Consider the following 24,323-nt stretch of genomic DNA (forward strand, 5'->3'; position numbering starts at 1 on the left):
TATGATCAAATGAGACAATTTTTTTTATCCCATTTTAATGTTGAAAACACGTTTTCCTATAGCGCTGGCCCTGAGTCAAATTCTAAGAGAAATGCAAGATTCTGGGACTGACCCAGACCACTTTAATTATCTGCACTTTATTATATATACATGTAATCTCCCTCTCACCAGGTTATCAACCTCTTTGTAACCAAAACAATAAAAGCTGTTCTCACTGATCAAACAAAACATAATATAGGGAACTGTAGAGTAATAGGGAAGAAAAAGGTTAAGTAACAGAAGTTTAATTTATCATGATTCCTTTGACTACTCTTCCATGTCTGAAATACTTTGTTTTCAACTTTAGACAAGATACAATGGATAATGCTATCTAGTATTGCAAGAGTGAGCCTCGTCACTGTCAGAGCCAGATTAGCTGAGGTTGTTCATGTCCCTATTTGTCTGTGCCGACTAGTGAACAGCAAAGCCAGCATTAAGCCTTGGTCCATCAAGGAATCTTTGGACACTTCATGAACAAACCCTTGCCAAATTACAAAATTTTTGTTGCCATGTTGAGGGATTTGAGTGAGTTGTAATTCATTTGGACTTGGATGTATCATTCCAGGTTGTCAAAGTTTTCCTTCTAGATGAACCTAATACTGTTTCATTATTTTTAGTCATCATGACATCTGCGTGGATTATATTTATTAGTTTTGCTAACGATTAATATTCATCAGAAAATCTGACTGACTACCTTTAATGGAGTCTCTCTTATCAATCATGTTCTTTTCATATATAAAACTCAAACTCAAGACCTTATTTTAGAGAATTAAGTCCATACTTTTTTTATTTGTATTTTAAACTTTAAAGTAAAATACAATATTTGTTAAAAGCTAAAATATTCCAAAGCTCCAAAATATTATAAAGAAAGAAAAGACACCGGACTGTTTTTGATACGCAAGTGCATGAGTTGAGACAAAACAAGTGTAAGACAAGCATATGACTAGTCATACTGCATTATATGTACATTGTAGAATACAGAAACTATAACATCCCAAACAGTGGCAAAAGCAGGACAGTGTAGAGACCAGACTTTAATAGTATAATGTTAGAGGCAAGCATTGTGCTTTAATTAACTTGTCACCCTTCAGCTCACCAAAATAATTAATACATTTATTAGTCAGCCAAAAGTTGTAAGTTTGATGTTCATTTATGTTAGAGACTAGGTATACCAACTTAGGATTCAGAGTTTGATTGAAAGAATTTGCTTATGGTTCAAGTGTTTGCAAGAACTGATGAAAACAAATATTATGACATGTCCATAAACTATTCTTAACTTATATAATAAACTCTCTAAGGTACTTTATTAAAACAACTTACAGCTAGTATGAAACCTATTTACTCTAAGGACCCCATTAAAAATTTTGTAGAAGATCATAGACCTAATTACATTTTTTTAAGTTTAGGAATTTAATTAAAAAATCTCAAAAAGTTCATAGACCTACTTATTATATATTAAAAATAAAATCAACTTGTACATATGTACTTATAAAAAAAATTATATGTTGACAGTTTTACATTATCATTCAAGCACAATTCATCAATTATAACAAATTTACTGACTTTTATAATAATTATTTTAAAATCACATTAATGGTGATTTTTACTTAGATAACAATATAAAATTACAACACATGACCATTAAATTCTATTATAAATTAATATTTATTTAATAGACAAGTAAACTATTTATCCAGATGCATCCTAATTACATTGACCTCCCTTATAGTCAACATTAATTATACTCACACTACTTGTTTTGAAAAATTAACCTAGCTATATATCCTTCATATATTAATTTTACATATTAACATCTATTCTTTTAAAAAGTATTACTAAAACTTCTCTCATTATGTTCGGTTAGATGCACACAATATCTTGAAAAATAACAACGAAATATAAGTACAATTTTCTAAACAAGATGCAAGTATAATCTGCATTGACTCGAAGGGGGTTCAATATAATTATCCCTCATTTAGAGGGTGGCAAGTTTCTAGACTTAATTAGGCTGGCTTTTCCCACCATGTGTTTTATAAAGCCCATTTAACTTGCATAACCTTGTGTAGATTATCAATTAGGATAGGCTGTAACACTCAGATGTTTTGAATTTGTCACCACCAATAACATACTTTTTAACATATTTCATGGTCAACATGCATAAATTTCTTGAATCATTATATCCTACAACATAGTGACATGCACCTGCGTCCATTACTTCAGCATGAGAGTTGTATGCTTATATGTGGCCAAGTCAGGTCCACACATCCAAGATATAAAGAGAACCTGGAAGATACAATAACTTCAACAAGCCAAAACAAGGTATAATTACAATACTACTTGATCAAAGTATCAAGCAACAAAGTTCATTGCTTTAACATTACAGCTCAATTAGTCAAGCAAAGGAGCAACAGTTGAGTTTAGCCCTTCAACCAAAAGGGGAAAAGGATTAGCCCATAATTTTGAAAGGAATCTCAACAACAAAATGTAGTTACAAAAACATCAGCTTGCCCAGCTGAGGTGAAGAACCATATTAGTTCACTGCCTTGCCATAGCCCCAGGAAATAAAGCTGTCCTGTGAACCAAATTCCTATAAAACAAGAAAACTTATTAAATTGACAGTAAAATGAATTAATTGTTGCAATTGTTGGGAACACGGAAATACCAGCTGACTTAGTCGAAACTCTGAAGGTGTATCATTCTCTATATTTGCTTTATCAAGGGCAAGATTTTGACACTCTTCAATATCCTTCTTCAGATTTTCTGGTCCTAGCTGAGCATAAACAGAAAGACCGGGTTGGTTCTTATGATCTTCATGTTTTCCATCTCTACTGGGAGACTGGCTTTGGAGTAGATCGTCACACAGTGATAGTGCCTCGACCAGTTGTTGTGAATCCAACAGATTCTGTGACTCACTGTCCCACCATTTTTGGCCTTCCTCGGTATTTTTTTCTTTATCATCCATCCCTTCATTGTGTTGAGTTTCTACCATAGATGATTCATTTGCAAGGTCTTGGTAATCAGCTTGAATCTCATCTAAACAATCCATCTGAGGAAGCTTTGGTATAGTACAAAGCAGAACACAAACAGAACAGGAATAATCAACTTTAGTAAGTGGTGTTTTGAAATTTCAGTAAACTATATCATCACATGTAGCACCTAGCAGAAGTAATATAATAACTGCATCACACATCAAGTATTAGAAGTTTAGCTAAATGGCTAAGTTACATTCTGGGATTAATAAAGGAAAATGTGAAAAATTGTAAAATTATTTCAGCAGTGGAACCACCCAGCATGTACTTGCTGAGAGAGAATCCACTAATATACATATACTCCCAAAATATCAGAACATATGGCATCTTTTAGTCGCATTAGCCTACATAAAAGTGATATGTATTTCACAGATATAATACTACAGAAAACTGTATCTATTCAATACAGCTTCGATCTCCCAGTCATTGTATGTTTATATCCAATTCGTTAATTGACATTTCAAATTCAGATTAAATGCTTAAAATGTTTGAGTGAAGAAACCAAATAAGTGAATATTTAGTTACAAAACCACTGTTCAATGTTCAAACTTCAAAGCTTCCTACGTGAAACTTCAATTGAATGAGATGTAAAACAACATATTAGTCATTACAATGCAGAACAAGTGGTGCTTCCTTTTACACTATGTAGAATCAACAATACTTTCATGTGGAAAAAAGAATTCAGATTTCATGGATGAAAATGAGAATTTCTACCAAGTACAAATATGCCACCTACATTTTAAAACATTATCTTTATTATCTTATACTTGTCCCCTTCCAATAACTAGCAAAACAGAAAATAGCATTCATGGCAGAGTATTAACAGGTAATGGATATTTGATAACAAGAAAATATGGTTGAAGGTTTTACCTGCGGACTGTTATGTGTTTCTTGTCCAAGGTCTAGATCTGCACACCACCTTTCATTACAAGGAGTTTCAGGAGTCACAAATTTGGGAGTGACTGGATCCACTTTCACAATTGTTGATTCATTGATTTCAGTGGCTTCAGGAACATCTTTATCATCTTTATCACCCAATTTGACTTGCTGCTGCTGGTAAAACACTTTAGAGATAATGTACTCTCCATCTTTTTCATCTTCTTCTGTTCCTAGGTGATATTGATGCATAACCCAATTAGTTTTCTCAGCTCTTCCTCCCCTTACATTGCTAACATACAAAACCATAATCTTTTTACAGCCTTTTTGAATCCCATTAAAGACAACTGGTTTAGTTCTTCCAGTCTTGTGCCAGCGGACATCACCAAAATCTTGCCCTAGTATTTTTCGGCGCTTTCGGGTGCCGGTGTTGTAAGCGTTGATTGCTCTATGGAAGAAGTGGGAAGCACTTCCATCTTGCTTAACACCTAAAATTTTCATCATAGATTATCATATTGATTGGAAAGTAACAAAAAAACAAAAAATTCAGATTTGAATAAAAATTTGCTACCAACCAGGTAAATTTTGAGGATGAGTATAACAAATTCCATCATCCACTTCAAGAGTAGTAATAAATTCATCAATGAAGGGATGAGGTTTTGAATCTCCTACCCCAACTTTTGCAAGCAAGTGCCAAATTATTTCCTGATCAGATGGATCAAATTTGACACCTTTTGGTAAGCCAGGCCACTCTTGTGCTACCTATTGACAAAAAAAAGTTCAAATGTCCGTACATTTATACCTATACAACTGCTAGACTTCATGATTTAAAGGATGAAAGTTTTAATCATACCTTCATTATTTTTTAATTTTTAACCTTAACTCTATACTTATAAAATTGTAGGATATATTTCTAACAATTCAAATATATGGCATGTAGCACAGTTGAAAAGAGCAAAAAAAAAATACTCTAGTAACAAATAGATGTTTGGACATTTAGTTTGTCAGTAAAGAAAATTCAAACCCAACTCAATCCATTATACAACGGATCATATAACCACATTCCACTATATACTACTAAGTTCTGATTCTCTCTTTTCCCCACATTACTTATGCATAAAAGGCTTGAAGATTTCCAGGGCATATCACATCCGAAATCATTAGAATCTTACAATTCACAATTTGAATTAAACAATTCAATACAATTGGGATAGCCATAAATTTGAATCAGGTGATAAATCAAAGATGACTTTAAATCTTACAATACATGGATGAATTAGTGCGACTTTGTATCACCAATACAAATCATACAATTCAAAAATGTTTTTTATATTTTACTTTTCTTTCACCATTTCTTATGAAAGAAATTGAAAACTTCGATAAGTTTAAACTGTTAAATGAAAAGGAACCGAATAAGCACCACTGAATGCACACTATTTAATTATTCAGATGCTCTATTTTCAATCTTCTGAAACAGGTTTCAAACCATCACTCACTTGTTGTATGCCCTGTATTTGACTAACCAATTGCTCTATTTCAGTCTTCTAAGATAGTGGCTTCATACACTCGATCATTAATCATAACTTGTGATTGTTTCATGACATTTTCCAGTATAAAATCAGTACATTGAGTACTATAGATCCCTTTATATGGTATATTTCAAGCTATTTTTCATTGTGTATATGAATCTTATGATTCAATATGATTTATCATTCCCAATTAAAAAATTAGTTTGATAATTCGCTATTTTAATTAAAATCTGATAACCTTGATCACCAGTTCAGAAAAATTGGCAACCATTAGTAATTATAAATGATATTCAATAGAAAGATGAAAATAGCAGCAGGTAAGCATAACTTATACCCAAAAGTAGTAGACTTGTGCACTAATAGTTTGAAACTGAAAGTAAGGGAAACTAACTTGCAATTAAAAACTAGCATACTAATGTTACTTATTCCTAATGAAATTAACAAGAAAAAACAGTGGTAGTTTCCTTTCCAAATTCCAAGTTGTAAGTTAAAACTGAAATTCTTATCCATTTAAATTTATATTATTTCAGTTAAACCGGTAACCCCAGTCTCACTTAGTTGCAGTTTACTGTAGTCTGAACATAGGAAAAATTGCATAACCACTTCATTTTTGTCATATAAATCATTTAATAAACAGCTGATCTTACTGAATCACTATCACTATAAATATGAGTAATACTTATCCACATTAAGTAAATAAATGGTACTACAATAGAGAGAAGGAAGGTTGAAAATGAACTATGACAAATGGAATCCACATAAACTGAAATGCATGCAATTTCTACCAAGATAAATTGTACTGGTGAAGTCAAATAAGGAAAATGAACAGTCAAAATTTGAAAAAGAAACTGCACTTACATCATCGTTGTCAATAGCATGTTGACAATTTGGGCAGGGCTTGGTAGGATTGCTTTTCCATATAACCTTTCCAGGATCACAAGCTCCTGATGCACATTTTATTTTGGTTGCAATTCTACTTTTGTCCACCAACCATGATGTTCTGCATAAGCAAAAGCATCATCAAGACAAAAAATATATGACTTGGCCGTGACAGCATAAGTCCAGTGTGTAGATTTAGGCACTTAATCAATATCAAAACTCAACAAACATCATGCAGTGGACTGGCATTTCCTTTAAACTTGGATAAAAACAAACAAACACTAGTTGATGATCTCGGTATTCCAACTTCCAAATCGATTAAGTTAAACCAAATAATAAGGTCGATTTTAAAAGTTAAAACCATTAATTCACTATTAACAGTGCACTCTGCATTCAATGTATCATCAAAAGGGTAAAAAGAAACCAAAATAGAAAGCTCAAACTTTTAATTGCTTTCATAATCTTTCATTTTCCTTTCAATCATAAGAACTATCAACATGGTAGGTAGCAATGAACCCAACACAAATTCAACCAAAATATTTTAAAAAAAATAAAAAATTCTTCACATAACCCCATGTAAGACCTTCCAATTTTCTTTCAATTGCAGAACAATGAACGTCGCAGAGATAACCCCACCAACCAGAAACTCCACCAAGACACAAAAAGCTAACATTTTTCGCATAAAACTAGATAACCCCATGTACTAACTTCCACTTTTCTTTCAATCATAGAACAAAGAACATAGCAGAGATGAACCAACCCATCCAGAACACACAAAAGACATCATTTTTCACATGAAACTAGGTAACCCAATTTAGATCATATTAAAGAAAATGGGGTTCCTTCAACAACAATATTGTTGCAAAAAAAATTTGTACTATGATGTTCCAGAAGGAAAATCCAAGTGAAAAATAGAGTTCAATAATCAAACATGGTAAGCACGAGAAGGGTACATACCCAGCCATGGGGAAAGTCGTTGATGATTCAATTCAAAACCTTCTGTTTCTGCTTTCCTAGAATCTGAAACTTCCAACCGAGTAATTTAAAATTTAAGTAAATAGTAGTAAAAAAAAGTGGTTTAGATGTTTAATAGTTCATTCTTGATGAAAGTGTCTAATTTTTTCCTTTGGATTTTATATAATTCTTTTCAAAATTTGAAAAGTTGTTTACTACTGTTCTGTGTGAATGTGAATTTATCTTAAAATATTAATTAAATAAATAAATAAGCGCAAAACAGAGTGGCAGAAAGGAAAGGACAATAATTATTAAATTTAATTTTAAAGCAGTGTGTATGTACTCGTTGACTGACTTTCATATACCTCTGCGCTGCTGCGCGTTCTCCGTGTGTTTGAGTTTTGAATCACTGGACAGTGGACAGATGTTTGTCTTTTTCTTGAAGGCAATTGCTATATGCACTCTCACTAATTGCTAAATATACTCCCATTTGCATTTTTTTATGCACTTTTCTGCCCAAAAATCCTCTATCTGAAAACTTTCTAGAGCATGTTCTCACCTAAATGTCTAAGCATGCCAGAAAATAAACTCCAAAAAAATGTTAAATATTAAACACTTCCAAAAATTAATTTTCAGAAGCGTTAAAAGTTCAAGAGTTTACTTTCCTAAAGCAATTCAAGATAAAAGCTCAAGTATTTTGGTTCATCTTTGATTCATTTTAATCTTTCCTGAAGTGAAATTAAAAATGATCACAGTTTAAGTTCTAGTGACTAGAATCAATATGCAAACCAAACTCCACGTCTGCCACAATTTTGTACCTGCATCTTCTTTGTCCTTAGTTTGCTCCTTCAATTGTAGTGTTGGACTCGGCGGTGCCCTTGATCAAGCTTGATGGCCTCATCAAAATCTGCAACCGTCGAATTGAAACGTTGTTGAGCCCTAACGTGGTGAGACAAAATAGGGATGAAAAAGGGTACCTAAATTTTATAGATATTCACAAAAATATTCGCAAATAAATAGAGTAAATACATGCCGATACAAAAGTGAGTTCTAGGGTTACTTTAATTTACTTAATCAAAGCAATAAAGAAGATGAAAGGGAAACAATATAAATTTTATTCATTTCTCATTGATCTCACCATACAGGAATACATTTATATATCCTAATTGATGCTAATCAATGGATATTGTCTATCCGTGTGTCAACATCTCATTATTTATAATAAAAACAATAATATAAATATTAACTATATCCTATATAATCTTTTAGCCATTTAATTTTGAAAGCATATTTGAGCCTCTTAAGGCCCATCCTAACATTACCCATGGGCCCATATTGGACCTTGTCCTCAAGGTCCTGAGAATGCTTAATCAACAAATAAATTAAGTCATTAAGTAAGGATGGAGGATGATTAATAAACAAAAGGTAAATATATTTTGCTAATAAAAGGCCATATGTAGAGTCATAGTTGAGCTGGTGTTGGGCCAAAAATAAAAAGGCCCATGGTGAGGGGTAAAGGTGACAGGGAGATGGAAAAGTTTAGATGGGCCTAATGAGAAAGAGTTTGGCCTTTGAATGTTAGGGTTTTACAAAATGCATGTGGAGGAAAAGGTGCCTTTGGATGTCGTGGGCAAGGTGTGCCGCTTTGTGTAGTAAGCCACACGTGACGCTTGCAGGAGGTTGAGATCGATGTTGCTACAACCAATAGCTTATTTTTAGTAAGCTATTGGTTGTAGCTTTGCAAGTGTCATCACAACTTGTTCAACGTTTGTCAATATCATCATCTCTTCCAACGGCTTCACTTTTGCGAGTTGTTGGATGATTGTCACACAAGCCATCAGTGAGATCCTTGGAAACAAGCTTGTTATTGGATGTTGGGTATAGGACGATGGGGACAATGATTGATATAAGTTGTTAGGGTGCAGAATGTTGGCAAACTATGACAATACAGTGTATGAAGGAAAATTAGGGGTTTGGAAATAGGGATTTGATGGTGGAGATAAGGCGTATGGGTATGGTAAAGGATGGGTTTGTTGCTCGTTTTCGGTCATGTGCGGCGATGCTGACAATGGTTGTGGTTGGAAGATGATGCTCATGTGTGTTATGTTAGAAAATTAAAATAAAATAAAAAGAATAAATGAGAAGAAAATGCAAAGTCTTATAGTAAATAATAAAACAACAGTAGCAAAGTAACTTCAGAATATGATAGAACATGAATTAACAGTGCAATATAACATACAATAAGCAAAAGGAAAATAATTTTTAAGGGAGAAATTTTAAATAGCCTAGGTTGAAACGCACAAACGCTATCCTTAGAGAAAAAACGCCCCCACTGTACTGGTAGGAAAATTTGATTTCGCTCCTCTCTCAAGATACGACAACATGTTGGTTATGATTGTGTGTAGCAAAAGAATTCCTAAACCTTCTGAACACTAATGTTCTGGCTCTCAAAAGAATAATTTTTTATAAGAAAATGAAGAGAAGAAATTTAGAAAAAAAATGAAAATTGTTTTTCTGCTTGTGTTTCTGGCTAAAGGAGGAGAGAGAGATATATATAGGCACAAACCCCTTTATGCAACAACAAAAAAACTCAAAGTAAAACTACCACACTTACTAAACATTGGAAACCAATATGTAGAACAAAAACAAACATAACAAACACGTAACAAATCAAATTGATCCACTAAAAGCAAAATCCTAAAAGATAGGAATTCTAGTTTTACATAACAGGTTCTAAAACAAATATTTTATTTTATAAAAACAAAATTAACATAAGTAATATATTTTTGTAAATTTTAAATTATAAAATAAATATTTTGTAACATGTTATGGGTTGTGATGTGGCCTCTATAATAACTGTGGGGAAAGACGTGAATGGACAATAGGGTGTCGATACCCACTATTGAGGGACAAACAGAGATGGGATAGAGTTGGTGTTGATGGCTATTGCGGTGGCGGTTGTGGTGGCGAAGGTGGCCACTTGTAGGTAAAAGAATATGCCTCCATGGGAAAGGTAGAGTGCGACTAGTGATGGACAACGATTGTGTACGGTAGATGATGTGGTGAGGTAGTATAAATGTTGATAGAGATCTTCGATGGGAGGTAGAGTAAGTAGGATGAAATCACTAATGATACGAAGTAAATTCTAGGTTTACTGTAATTTACCTAATTAAAGCAATAAAGAAGATAAAAAGGAAACAATATAAATTTCCTTTATTTCTCATTGATTGATTTCCTCTTAAAGAAATACATTTATATACCCTAATTGATGCTAATCAATGGATATTATCTATCCATGTGTCAACATCTCATTATTTATAATAAAAACAATAATATAAATATCAACTATATCCTATATAGTCTTTTAGCCATTTCATTTTGAAAACATATTTTAGCCTCTTAAATTTCACCCTTTGCTTATTAGAAATGGATCTAAGGGCAAATATTTACCCATAAATTTAATGAGAATAAGTAAATGTACTATATTACTTGTGATGCAATCCTACCTCGCAAGGGCATTGGATAGAAGACTCCAAGAAGATTGAGCCAAAGATGCAAGAGAAGACCCTAGGGTTCTCATGAGCCTTAGGGTAGATTTTGGGCCCATGGGCTAAGTATGAGCCCGCTTATCTTTGTACATATTAGATTAAGGTTTCATTATTTTTTTGCCTTGTATTTAGGGCTCCATAATATAGGTAAACTACCCTAGAAATGTAGGATTTTTCAGCCCCTGCATTATAGGGCACCTAGACTAGTTTTTGTATTAGGGGTAGTTTTGTAATTTCACATGCATTAAGTGAATATTTGATGTGTGTGGTTGGAAATAAATTTAATTGAATTGGAAGAAGCCCAATCCAATTAAATTTTAGAGGGGGAGGTGAGCATTTGCTTGCTACAGCCCATTGCCACATCATATAGTCACACTTTGTGCATGTCTTTCATGCTTTACATATCTCATGACACCTAAAGCACATTTAGTGGAGAATCTTGGATTTGATCTTGGATTAGTGGACTGAACCATAGCTAAAATTCACCAATCATAATTAGTGAAATTTTGGCTCCAAAATTTGACTCCACAAATTCAATTTCAAATTCAAGTGAAATTTGAATAGAAATTCAAATTTCCCTCCAATTTTGTGTGACACTTAGGCTATAAATAGAGGTCATGTGTGTGCATTTTTTCAACTTTGATCATTTGAGAATTACACTTCAAAGTTCATACCTCTTTTGAGGCACAAAATTTCGTGCTCCTTGTCTCCCTCTCCCTCCTCTCATCTTCTCCTACCTTCAAGTTCTTATCCATGGTTTCCTATGGTGGTGAGCTTCTTCTTTGAAATTCTGATATTGGGGACAGATGTCGTACCGGATGTCACGACATCACGCTTCAGAACATGCAGATTATATGTGTCCGTATGAACAGATTAAACAAGTAAATAACACAAGAGAATTGTTAACCCAGTTCGGTGCAACCTCACCTACATCTGGGGGCTACCAAGCCAGGGAGGAAATCCACTAAAATAGTGTTAGTTCAAGGTCTAACAGCCACTGTTTACAACCTTCTCACCTAACCACTACCCGTGCGATCTCTACCTAAGAGCCACTCTTAGATATGAGAAACCCCGCTCACTCCCTCTCAATCACACTCCCGTGTTTACAATTAAATCAAAGACACACCAGAGATCAACTCTGAACAAAAGGGATCAACCCTACACACTAGAGATCAACTCTACACACTAGAGATCAACTCTACACACACAGGTCCAACACTTGATGTTAGGATAACATCAAGGTGGCTCACAAAACACTCAAGTCCCAAAACTCACAAAATAACTTTTCAATCCCGGACTTGGTTCAGAACTCGTGCAGCCTCCATGATTATATAGCAATGTGCGTTTCTGGGCTGCAACTGCTTGTGCTGGATGAGATCTATCATTCTTCCTGAAAATCTGCACTTAAAGATCTAAAAGATACAGTTTGATCTTTTAGTTTTTATCTTTAATCTTTAATCCCTGAACGAACTCTTCTAGTTTGTAATTCGAACTTTAATTATCTTTTAATTCGTTCCAGAAGATAGATCATCTAATCTCTTGCTAACTGCACAATAATCTGTTAAAGATATAACAGATTTATGTGTCCAGTATTTTCGGGCAAGATGTCAGGACATCGTATCCGACATCGTGGATCCTGCAGCTTCAATGCTTCATTTGACATTTTATCTTGACTTATGCATTGTGCAGCAACTCCAGTATTTTCGGGCAGGATGTCAGGACATTGTATCCGACATCGTGGATCCTGCAACTTCAATTCTTCATTTGACATTTTATCTTGCCTTGTGCATTGTGCAGCCCGATCTTATTCCTTGACATAACGTTGGACATCATGTGCAGCAACTCCAGCTTTCCTTCATTGTCTAAGTGCTTATGTTTTAACAAAATCTTAGCCAATCTTTTAAAACTCCGTAGAGCTAAGCACTAACATTCTTAACTCATCTTCTCCTTGAAGTGGCGTCTCCAATCATCTTTCTTCCTTCTCCATTCCGCTGCCATTCATCTTCAAGAAGCAAAGGACTCCATTGATGAAGAAGATCCAAGGCCTACAAGCTCCATATGGAGCTACATCATGTGGTATCAAGAGCATCTTCATCTAGGTGATGTTCTTTTGCTTCCTCTATCTTTTTGTTCGGTCAATTCACTTTAATTCCTTATTATTCATATTATTCTCCATATATATCCTCCATTGTCTTGTGGTTTGGTGCTGTTTAGAGTAGATTAAAAAATAAATAAACCGATTAAATCTTAGATCTACACTTGTTCTTGCATTTTTATGGTTCAAATTTTATAGATCTACTCTTGAATCATGTTTTTGTGTTGATTTTAGGTTCTATCATTTTTCAGTCATAATCTTCTTGTGCTGAACCTTTAGATCTAAATTTTCTTCCAAAATATTGATTAGAAAAAAAAACACAAAAATCCAAGTGTAAATCACTTAATCAATGTTATCTTAGAGTCATGTTTAGTCATAATATGTTCTAAGTTTGTGTTGAATTTTTATTTTTTCGATTGAATTATAGATACATTTGTTCATGTATTCTTTTCATTCTTAGCCTATCTTTTGAATTTTAAGTCTAATTCATGCATGTTATTTAGTTCATAAGATGTTCTAAATCAATTCCTAGAAGTAATCTTGTTGAACTTTTTTTGTTTTCTAAGTTTCCTACATGATGCATATGATGAAGTTGAGTTGTGGTGCTGAGTTGTGACTGGATTTGTGAATCAAAATAAGTCTTAAGCTCTCTTGAATTGTGTTATTCAAGATAATTGAGCATAAGTAAACACAAATTGTAACTATCCAAGCCTTAAGCAACATAAACACTACTCTTGATTTCTAGGTTGAAATCGTTGGTGCTGGCAGCTTGAACATATGAACTTGTATAAATTACTGGGAATTGGTCACTACGAAGTTTGAGCTGAAGTTTTTACTGAATTTTCTGGGCATCTGTACCAAAATTATAAAAAAAGAACCAAGTGATTTGGGTAAAATTAAAAAATAATAAAATTCACACAAGTTGGCAGAAAAATCAGTGTCCAGGAAAAAAAAGTGAAAGGGAAGTGTGCTTGTTGTTTTGGCTCAAAATTTGTTCTATAATTGGTGCCTATTTTATACCAATCTTAGTTCTGAAATTTCAATTGAAAATTATTGTGAAAAAATTACCAAAACTAGAGGTTTCTTGAGTCTTTTTTTTTAGTTTTTCTACTCTACTCTAGAGCCATTCTAGGTTTTTCTTTGAGTCATAGCTTGCTTTTGTGTGCTTTTCATTGCTTTAATTGTTGAATAATCCTTGAAAATTTGTTTTGTTAAAACTCTAGTGGTTTAGCTTTCATTTCATTTTTTTGGTCTTTGGTTGTTGCTTGTCTCTTTGTTTCCTTGTTTGTGAGTTGCCATATAAGGAATTGAAAAAAGGATTGGTGACATCCCTTGAAGAATTTGAGTCAAGAATCAAGGGGCAAACCACCTTAAGAGCTTTTGAACTAAGAAGAACTCCAAATTGAGTGAATCACTAAAGAGAGAACAACCACCAAAATTTAGGACCTTTTTGTAATTTTTTAATTGAGAATTTACTTATCTTCATTGCTTTCAAATTTTGTAACAAAAAGGCCTTTGATTGGAAGTAAGTTGGGAGCCTCCAATAGGTTACCCTACTTCCATTTGTGTGTAATAATTTTAGGCAATTTTTCCTTAGGATAGTGAGTGTTTTGTTGGGAACCTTAAATGAGGTCATCCAAACACTCTTAGGATCTGCCTAGTTTACATTTCTTTCACTTTAATTTCTTGCTTACTTTCATAGTTTATTTTCTTTACTAGCCACACCTAGTTTATCTTGTTATTGCATAGTACTTTCTTCTTTCTTATCACGCTTATCTTGAGTTCTTTTGGTACCTTAGCTTTTACCTTTTTTACAAAAACCCCCAACAAGAAAGAACCACAACTTAGGAACCAACATGAGTCATCATTCATCTAGTGTGTTAATGGCGAGGGTACTAGTCATAAGGACCCTCTATCTAGAATCTTAGATGAGTTGAGTTCCCTCAAGTTATGGAAAGAAAAACTAGAAAGAGAAGAAAAAGGAAAAGAGAGGGTAAAAAGAAATCAATATGAGAGGGAACAAATAAGGAAAGAAGAAAGAAGGAAAATACTAAAAGAGTTAAGAAAAGAAAAACATGCCTCCTATAGTAGTCATAACTCTTGCAAGAGTCTAAGTGAAGAACTTTGTGACTTTTATGAAGGAGGACATAGGTCACATCTTAGACCTCACTCCCATAGGAGAGTAAAGGAAAGAAAGCCTCAAGAGGCTAACATTAACCTCCTATACTTCCATGGGAAGGACAATGTAGAGGCTAACTTAGATTGAGAAATAAGGGTAGAGCAACAACTTAAAAGGAAGTCTACTTCAAAATCTTATGGCTCTCACTCTTATCCAAAGAGAGAGCAAGGTAAAGACATCTTAGGGGTGACACCTAAGCCCAAAGATGATAAGGGGAAGACAATAGAAAAGCAACCCCTTAAGGCTAGTATGCAAGAGAAGACTAGCTCCATGAAGTGCTTTAAATGTCTTGGAAGAGGATACATTACTTCTCAATGCCCCACCAAGAAAACCATGATTATGAGAGGCCAAGACATTTATAGTAGCCAAGATTAGGCTACTACTTCACCTTCCTCTAGTGAAAGTGAAGAAGCAAAAAGGGAAGAATCTAGTGAAGAGATCTACCCCCAAGAAGAAGGACAACCTTTAATGGTTAATGAGGAGTGTAAGGAGGTAAGTGTCTCCTCCAAGAGGTTAGCTAAGAAGGAAAAACATTTTGAAATAAAGATAAATATTAAAGAAATTTCCCCTCATAGACAACCTCCACATTTTCTCCTTTGTAAAAAGACACTTGTTAGCATTGCCACACCTCTTAGGCTTGAGTATATTCCTCAAGTAAAGGAGTTGTTGGATGAGGGTTTGGTTCGCAAGAACTTAAATCCTTGTGCTTTGTTGGTGTCCAAAATAGGTATTATTAGGCACCAAATCCCTAAAATAGGTGGTATGGTGAATGTTTTAAGTGGTATGACCCTCTTTTGTAAAATCACTCATGCACCCAACATCTTCATGATTTGTGTACATAGGTACTCATTAGGTAGGTTTGTTCTTATTTTTAGTTTCAATACAAACTTAGGTAGTCATATGGGACACTATAGGTTTGTCATACTTTTTGGTAGGAATAATCAACATGAAAATACAGAAAAAGGTATGTTTTGTTGCATTACTTTTCTTAATTTTTTAAATAGTGATCAAGGGGTTTCCATGAACCCTAAGAGAATAAAGGTCATTCCTGAGTGGCCCACTCCACCAAGTATAAGAAAAATTTGGGGCTTCCATGACTTAACAAACTTTTACAAAAGGTTTGTCCCATATTTTTCTATACTTGTAGCACCACTCATTGAGTTGGTGAGGAACCATGTTCCTTCATGGGAAGATGCCCAGGAAATAGGTTTTCAGACCTTACCTTACTTCAACATACCAAACACCACTAATACATATGTTTTTGTTCTTTTTACAAGTGTTGAGGAAAAAAGCCTAGAGTTTCAAGAACCTCGAGATTTGAGGTCAAATCCTTTTCAAGGGGGAGGGAATGATGTAATCCTACCTACAAGGGCATTGGATAGAAGACTCCAAGAAGATTGGGCCAGAGATGCAAGAGAAGGCCCTAGGGTTCTCATGAGCCTTAGGGTAGATTTTGGGCCCATGCGCTAAATATAAGCCCGCTTATCTTTGTACATATTAGATTAAGATTTCATTATTTTTTTTGCCTTGTATTTAGGGCTCCATAATATAGGTAAGGTACCTTAGAAATGCAAGATTTTTCAGCCCCTGTATTTTAGGGCACCTAGACTAGTTTTTGTATTAGGGGTAGTTTTGTAATTTCACATGCATTAAGTGAATATTTGATGTGTGTGGTTGGAAATAAATTTAATTGAATTGGGAGAAGCCTAATCCAATTAAATTTTAGAGGGGGAGGTGAGCATTTACTTGCTACACCCCATTGCCACATCATATAGTCACACTTTGTGCATGTCCTTCATGCTTTACATGTCTCATGACACCTAAGCACACTTAGTGGAGAATCTTGGACTTGATCTTGGATTAGTGGGCTGAACCATAGCTAAAATTCACTAATCATAATTAGTGAAAATTTGGCTCCACAAATTCAATTTCAAATTCAAGTGAAATTTGAATAGAAATTCAAATTTCCCTCCAATTTTGTGTGACACTTAGGCTATAAATAGAGGCCATGTGTGTGCATTTTTTCAACTTTGATCATTTGAGAATTGCACTTCAAAGTTCAGACCTCATTTGAGGCACAAAATTTCGTGCTCCTTCTCTCCCTCTCCATCCACTCATTTTCTGCTACCTTCAAGCTCTTATCCATGGCTTCCTATGGTGGTGATCTTCTTCTTGACTCATCTTCTCGTTGAAGTGGTATTTCCAATCATCTTTCTTCCTTCTCCATTCTGCTGCCATTCATCTTCAAGAAGCAAAGGACTCCATTGATGAAGAAAATCCAAGGCCTACAAGCTCCATATGGAGCTACATCAACTTGTCCCACCCCTTTTATAAGTATTATGTATTTTAATCCTTATTTTATAAAATCATTTTAGTCATTTTCATATTTCATCAAATTACATTACTCCAAATTGTGATTTGGTTGGTGATGAAGTAGCCTAGGGTGTTGTTTCACATCAACTACATCAACTTGTCCCGCCCCTTTTATAAGTATTCTGTATTTTAATCCTTATTTTATAAAATCATTTCAGTCATTTTCATATTTCATCAAATTACATTACTCCAAATTGTGATTTGGTTGGTGATGAAGTAGTCTAGGGTGTTGTTTCACATCGACTATATGCTTTTGAAGCTAGTGAATGAGTGCGTTCCATGGATCGATTTGGCCAACCCCTTTTTACTATACCCTTGTACAACAGTCAAAACATAAGTGAAAGTGGTTAATGTGGGGGTAGGTAGACATGAGGGTTGTGGGATGAATCCAAGTCACACCATATATCATCATTTAGAATTTGACGAGTTCTAACATGTAAGAGCTGAGTAGGTGTTGCATTGTGCGAAAGTTTCCTAGACCGTTGGATGAAGGAGTTCATTAAAGATTTGCTAGGATGGACCACATGGATGGAATTTTAGCTTTAAAAAATGAATTTCAAAATGGAGGTGGATTGCATGAGGAGTACAAAAAGCTTTTCCTTGACTTTCTCTTCACTTCATCAGTTCATCAACTTGTTTTTGGGTAGCCCACAGAAACCACATGACCTCATCAAGTCATCACAACATAATGATTCAAACTTTTTGCCTCTCTGATGCCATCAATGTCCAAGAGCCCCAAATATTTCAAATTATTTTATAAATATAGATTAGTTAAAAATATACCATGGTTTCACTAGATGCTAGAACCAAGAGAGAGAATATTTTTTTTTTAAAAAAAATATAACATGTTATTTCCTCATTTGCAATACAACATGAACCAATTTCCGAGTCTATCTCACTGAATGCTGACATATATACTTTCTTACTAACAGTTTTTAAGTTAGTAATATAGTGTCATTGCATAGCCATTTCGTTCAAATAAGCAATTAGGCCAATTATTTTGGTGAATGTAATTGAACATTTGGTAAACACTAAGACGACCGTGTTTTTTTTTTATCCCAATCAATAATCAATTTTTAAAATTCAAATAACAAAATTGACAAATTAAAAACTTTTCTGGGCCGGACTACCTCATGTAGCATTAGAATCGCCCAATTTAACACTTCAATGTTCAAGAATGAACTCAAGAGGCACTCTTTCACTTTTGTTCTTGGCTGCGAAATTGAAAAGGCTAGATTGATGTAGTTCCATGTAGAGCTTGTAGGCCTTGGATCTTCTTCATCAATGGAATCCTTTGCTTCTTGAAGATCAATGGCAGTGGAATGGAGAAGGAGGAAAGGTGATTGGAGATGCCACTTCAAGGAGAAGATGAGTCAAGAACAAGCTCACCATCATAGGAAGCCATGAATAAGAGCTTGAACGTAGGAGAAGATGAGTGGAGGGAGAGGGAGAGAGGGGGCACGAAATTTATGCCCCAAATGAGGTCTAAACTTTGAAGTCTAATTTCTCAAATGACCAAAGTTCAAAAAATGCACACACAAGGTCTCTATATATAGTCTAAGTGTCACAAAAATTGGAGGGAAATTTGAATTTCTATTCAAATTTCACTTGAATTTGAATTTGTGGAGCCAAAATTTCACTAATTATGATTAGTGAATTTCAACTATGGTTAGGCCCACTAATCCAAGATCAAGTCCAAGATTCTCCACTAAGTGTGCTTAGGTGTCATGAGACATGTAAAGCATGAAAGACAAGCACAAAGTGTGACTATATGATGTGGTAATGGGGTGTAGCAAGCAAATGTTCACCTCCCTCTTAGGCTGTACCAAAATTTAATTGGATTGGACTTCTTCTAATTCAATTAAATTTCTCTCCCAACACACACATGAAATAGTGCACTTAATGCATGTGAAATTACAAAACCACCCCTAATACAAAAACTAGTCTAGGTGCCGTAAAATACAAGGGCTGAAAAATCCTACATTACTAAGGTACCCACCCTACACTATGGAGCCCCAAATACAAAGCCCAAAAATAATGAAATCCTAATCTAATATGTACAAAGATAAGTGAGCTCATATTTAGCCCGTGGGCCTAAAATCTACCCTAAGGCTCATGAGAATCCTAGGGCCTTCTTCTGCATCCCTGATCTAATCTTCTTGGATTTTTCTATCCAATACCCTTGGGGGGGGGGGGGGGGTAGGATTGCATCATCCCCTCTCCCTGGAAAAGGATTTGACCTCAAATCCAAAGGTTCTTGAAACTCTGGGCTTCTTCCCTCAACACCCGTAAAAGAATAAAAACGTATATACTAGTGGTGTTGCGTATGTTAGAGTAGGGTAAGGTCTGAAAATCCATTTCATGGGCATCTTCCCATGAGAGAACATGGTTCCTCACCAACTCAATGAGTGGTGCTACAAGTATAGAAAAATATGGGACAAATGTTAGACAAGTGGCCTCAGATATCTTAAGAAGGGGGGTTGAATTAAGATATTCCAAACTACTTCCCCAATTAAAAATCTATTTCACTTTTTATTCAAGTTATGAATTCCCTTAATGACAATCTTCTTAAATATTGATTCAAATAAAACAATTTGAATATGAATATAAAGCAATAATAAATAAAGGAGATTAAGGGAAGAGAAAGTGCAAACTCAGATTTATACTGGTTCGGCCACACCCTTGTGCCTACGTCCAGTCCCCAAGCAACCGCTTGAGAGTTCCACTATCTTGTAAATTCCTTTTACAAGTTCTTAACACACAAGGACAATCCTTCCTTTGTGTTTAGAATTCCTTTACAACAAGAGACTCACAGTCTCTTAATCCCTTAGAGAATGAGGAGAAGAAGAAGAATAAATCTCTCTAGAAAGAGATGGATTTTACAGATTGAGTACTCAAATAATTCCTTAATGAATTGCAATTGAATTGGCCAAGGAATTCTTAAGAGGATAAAATGATTTTGCTCTTTGAGAGGATAAACACTTGTTGTTCTGAAAAACTCTAAGCAAATTCGTGTTTAAGTCACATATATATAGACCATTGGTGGTCATGAATAAAGCCTTTGAAAAGTTGTGACTCTTAGAATCATTTTTCTGAAAATCTTGTCTGGTAATCGATTACAGGAATTGTGTAATCGATTACAACTTTTAAAATTTGAATTAAAACGTTTACTAACTGCTGGTAATCGATTACCAAAATTGTGTAATCGATTACACAGTCTAAAATTTCGAATTCAAATTTTAGTAGCTGTTATAAAATATATTTGGCCACTGGTAATCGATTACATCCTCTGATAATCGATTACCAGAGAGTAAAACCTTTGTAAAACACTTTTTAATTTAAATTACTTGGCCAAACCTTTTGCTAATTCAATTAGGAATTCCCTTCCTAATATACTAGTGATCATCTTGATGCTGTGACTTGTAATCTTGAAGTATTGTCTTGAATTTAATCTTGAAAAGCCCATTTACATCAATTGCATCATATCATCATGATCATCATCAAAATATCAAAAGCAATTGCATCTACAATCTCCCCCTTTTTGATGATGACAATACAATACCTAAAATCAAGATTCAAGCAAGCAACAAACAATTGTATATAGATAAAATGTGCGTTTACTCCCCCTATATTTCGGAGTTTATGATCACTTGATTTCTAAGGTTGTTAAGCTTTTTCTACAACCAACCTTTTCTCCCCCTTTGGCAACATCAAAAAGCCAAAGAACTAGGGAATCAACACAGATATAACAATGGAGTAGAAAGATATAAAGATCAGAGTATAAAGCATAACCATCCAAACTCACAAACACGAAATAATCAATCCAGAATCCAAATAACTCAAAATGTCAACAACCACACAATGTCAAAGCAGAAAAAGTCTGAAATCTTAATACCACAAGATAAATAAGCAAAGTATTTAACGTAATAATTGAAACTCTAAGAAACTTAACCAGCCAAAATACACGGCTTATTAAAGACTTATAATCAGAAACTAAAATCTAAGAAGACGGTGGTGGTGGTGGAAGATCGAAACTCTGACGAATGTATCCGACATCCTCTTCAAGCTGTGTGAGGCGAATGTCCATACCGGCAAAGCGTGTATCTAACGAGTCGAAGCGGTCACCAACATAAGAACGAAGACCCCGTAATTCGGAGAGGACTTCATTCATGAGTGCAGAATCTTCACGTTGAGGAGGAGGTGAAGGAGTACGTTCATCTTGAGGAGGGAGTGCATCCTTCTTCAGCCATTGACCATTCCGATCTTTACGGTACCCAAAGGAGGTCACTGCACCAGCACCAATTGCAAAGGAACACTTGACTTGAACAAAGGGTTCATCATCAAGCGGAATTTGAAAATGACGCAAAAACAAAGTAATCAAATGTGGATAAAGAAGAGGTGCATTGGCTCGTAATGCCTTATGCATTCGGTACTGAACCAAATGGGCCCAGTCGATCTGACGACCGGTAAGAAAAACCCACATAAGAATCAAATCCTCCTCAGAGGCTTGTGCTAAATTTGAAGACCGAGGAAGCAAAATCCTAACAATGATATAATGCATGATGCGATTATCAAATGTTAATGACCCGACCAACAATCTATCGGTCATTTCAGCTTGATCATTGCAGACCATGCGACAAGCATCATGACTCGAATAATCGAATTTCCAGTCATCAACAATGGTGCCCTCAAAAGGTGCACCTTGACTGGGTAAATGAGTCAAAGAAAAGAATAGTGACTGATCAATGACCATCGAAATACCATGCACCTCAGAAATAATAATGCCATCCTGAATTTTTAAATTGCAGTAGAAGACCTTTACAAGTTCAGGATAATATGGAAATTTTAATGACATGAAATCAACAAGACCAGAATTTTGAAACACTTGATCAAACGTTTCATCATTAAAGAATTCTATGTCTAGGTACTTAGGGTCTAAGATTATTCTAGAAGAAAACTGAGAAAGGTACCGTAGACGCTGATCATTGGATGAAAACAATGTTGATGATCTTGCAGATGTCAAGGAAGGATGAATAGGTGCTGTGGGTGCTCCGGATGGGCCGTGGCGGCGATGGGCAGCGGCGGCAGCGGTGGAGGATGATCCCTTTCTCTTCTTTGATGGCTCTGCCATTTGATGAAGTTTTTATGGATTTTGATCGGTGGAAGTGAAAGAGGAGTGAAAAAGAGGAAGATTGGGCTTTACGGGACGTGATTTGGTGAAGAATTGAGTGAGATTCGAAGATTTGAAGTTTTAGGTAAGGAGGAAAACGCGGAGGAGGCTTTGGCTGCGCAGCAGCTCTGATTTCGTGAGTATTTATAGAAGATGACGTATTGTAATCAATTACAGGTATTGGTAATCGATTACATAACCAATAAGCTTACTGGTAATCGATTACAGGATGTTGTAATCGATTACAGGCTGCCTGTTCATGTGTAATCGATTACACTGGATGGTAATCGATTACACTGGATGGTAATCGATTACCAGAGCCTATCCTAGGCTAGTTTCTTAAGATAATATCTATGTTTATGCTAAAATACATTCTATATGATAAATTTTCACTACTAATACACTAAATTCAATCATTCAATTATCATATACACAAGAAATCATAAATTGTATCATAAAAACAAGAATTCAACCAAGATCAAACAAACAAAATAATCTACAAACAATAAATAAGAGTAAATCAATCAATCAATCAATCAACCAATCCCTATTTTTCTAAATCTCTTACATCTAAGAGACCTAATTCTCTTCTAATAGAGAAGAACACTTCCTTGGGGGGAGGTTTAGTGAAAATATCAACAAGTTGATTCTTAGTATCAACAAATTCTAATACACAATCTCCCTTTAGGACATGATCTCTAAGAAAGTGGTGTCTAATCTCTATATGTTTAGTTCTAGAATGTTGAACTGGGTTTTTGGATAGATTTATGGCACTAGTATTATCACACTTAATAGGTATGCAATCAAGAATGATGCCATAGTCAGATAATTGTTGCTTCATCCATAAAATCTGTGCACAACAACTACCGACAGAGATATACTCCGCTTCAGCAGTAGATAAAGCAACACTATTTTGTTTCTTACTATGCCATGAAACAAGAGCCGATCCAATGAATTGACAAGTTCCACTTGTACTTTTTCTATCAGTTTTAGATCCGGCAAAATCAGAATCAGAATATCCTATTAAGTTACATGTTGAATTCTTAGGATACCATAATCCTAAATTGATTGTCCCTAATAGATATATCATGATTCTCTTTACTGCGCTTAAATGTGATTGTTTGGGGTTGGATTGAAACCTAGCACACATGCATACACTAAACATAATATCAGGTCTACTAGCAGATAAATAAAGAAGAGATCCGATCATACCTCGATATTGTTTTATGTCTATAGACTGACCAGATTCATCTTTATCTAAGTAACAACTAGTGCTCATAGGTGTGGACATGTGTTTTGCACTATCCATCCCAAATCTTTTGATCAATTCCTTGCAGTACTTGGATTGATTGATGAATATACCTTCTTGAGTTTGCTTGATTTGTAATCCCAGAAAGTACTTTAGTTCTCCCATCATTGACATTTCAAATTCATTTTGCATATCAAGGGAAAACTCCTTGCACAACGAATCATTAGTGGATCCAAAAATTATATCATCAACATATATTTGAACCAACAAAATATCATTATTCTTTCTCTTTATGAACAATGTGGTATCCACTTTACCTCTAGAGAATTCTTTTTCTAGAAGAAAATTGCTTAAGCGTTCATACCACGCCCTAGGGGCTTGTTTCAAACCATAAAGAGCCTTT

The 24,323-nt window shown here is 34.8% G+C and overlaps 1 protein-coding gene across 1 annotated transcript; it reads right to left on the reverse strand.

Annotated features, from left to right (window-relative positions):
• Positions 1-2,339: 2,339 nt before the first annotated feature.
• On the reverse strand, positions 2,340-7,532 carry LOC100799488 (SUPPRESSOR OF GAMMA RESPONSE 1). The gene is made up of 6 exons (XM_003517962.5): positions 7,310-7,532; positions 6,332-6,473; positions 4,520-4,706; positions 3,939-4,432; positions 2,702-3,094; positions 2,340-2,626 (listed from the first exon to the last, which is right to left on the reverse strand). The coding sequence occupies exons 1-6, from the start codon at positions 7,315-7,317 to the stop codon at positions 2,570-2,572; spliced, it is 1,281 nt and encodes a 426-aa protein (XP_003518010.1). The 5' UTR covers positions 7,318-7,532; the 3' UTR covers positions 2,340-2,569.
• Between the last annotated feature and the right edge of the window lie 16,791 nt (positions 7,533-24,323).

The sequence above is a fragment of the Glycine max genome, chromosome 1 (assembly GCF_000004515.6).
Source record: "Glycine max cultivar Williams 82 chromosome 1, Glycine_max_v4.0, whole genome shotgun sequence".
Taxonomy (NCBI): Eukaryota; Viridiplantae; Streptophyta; class Magnoliopsida; order Fabales; family Fabaceae; genus Glycine; species Glycine max.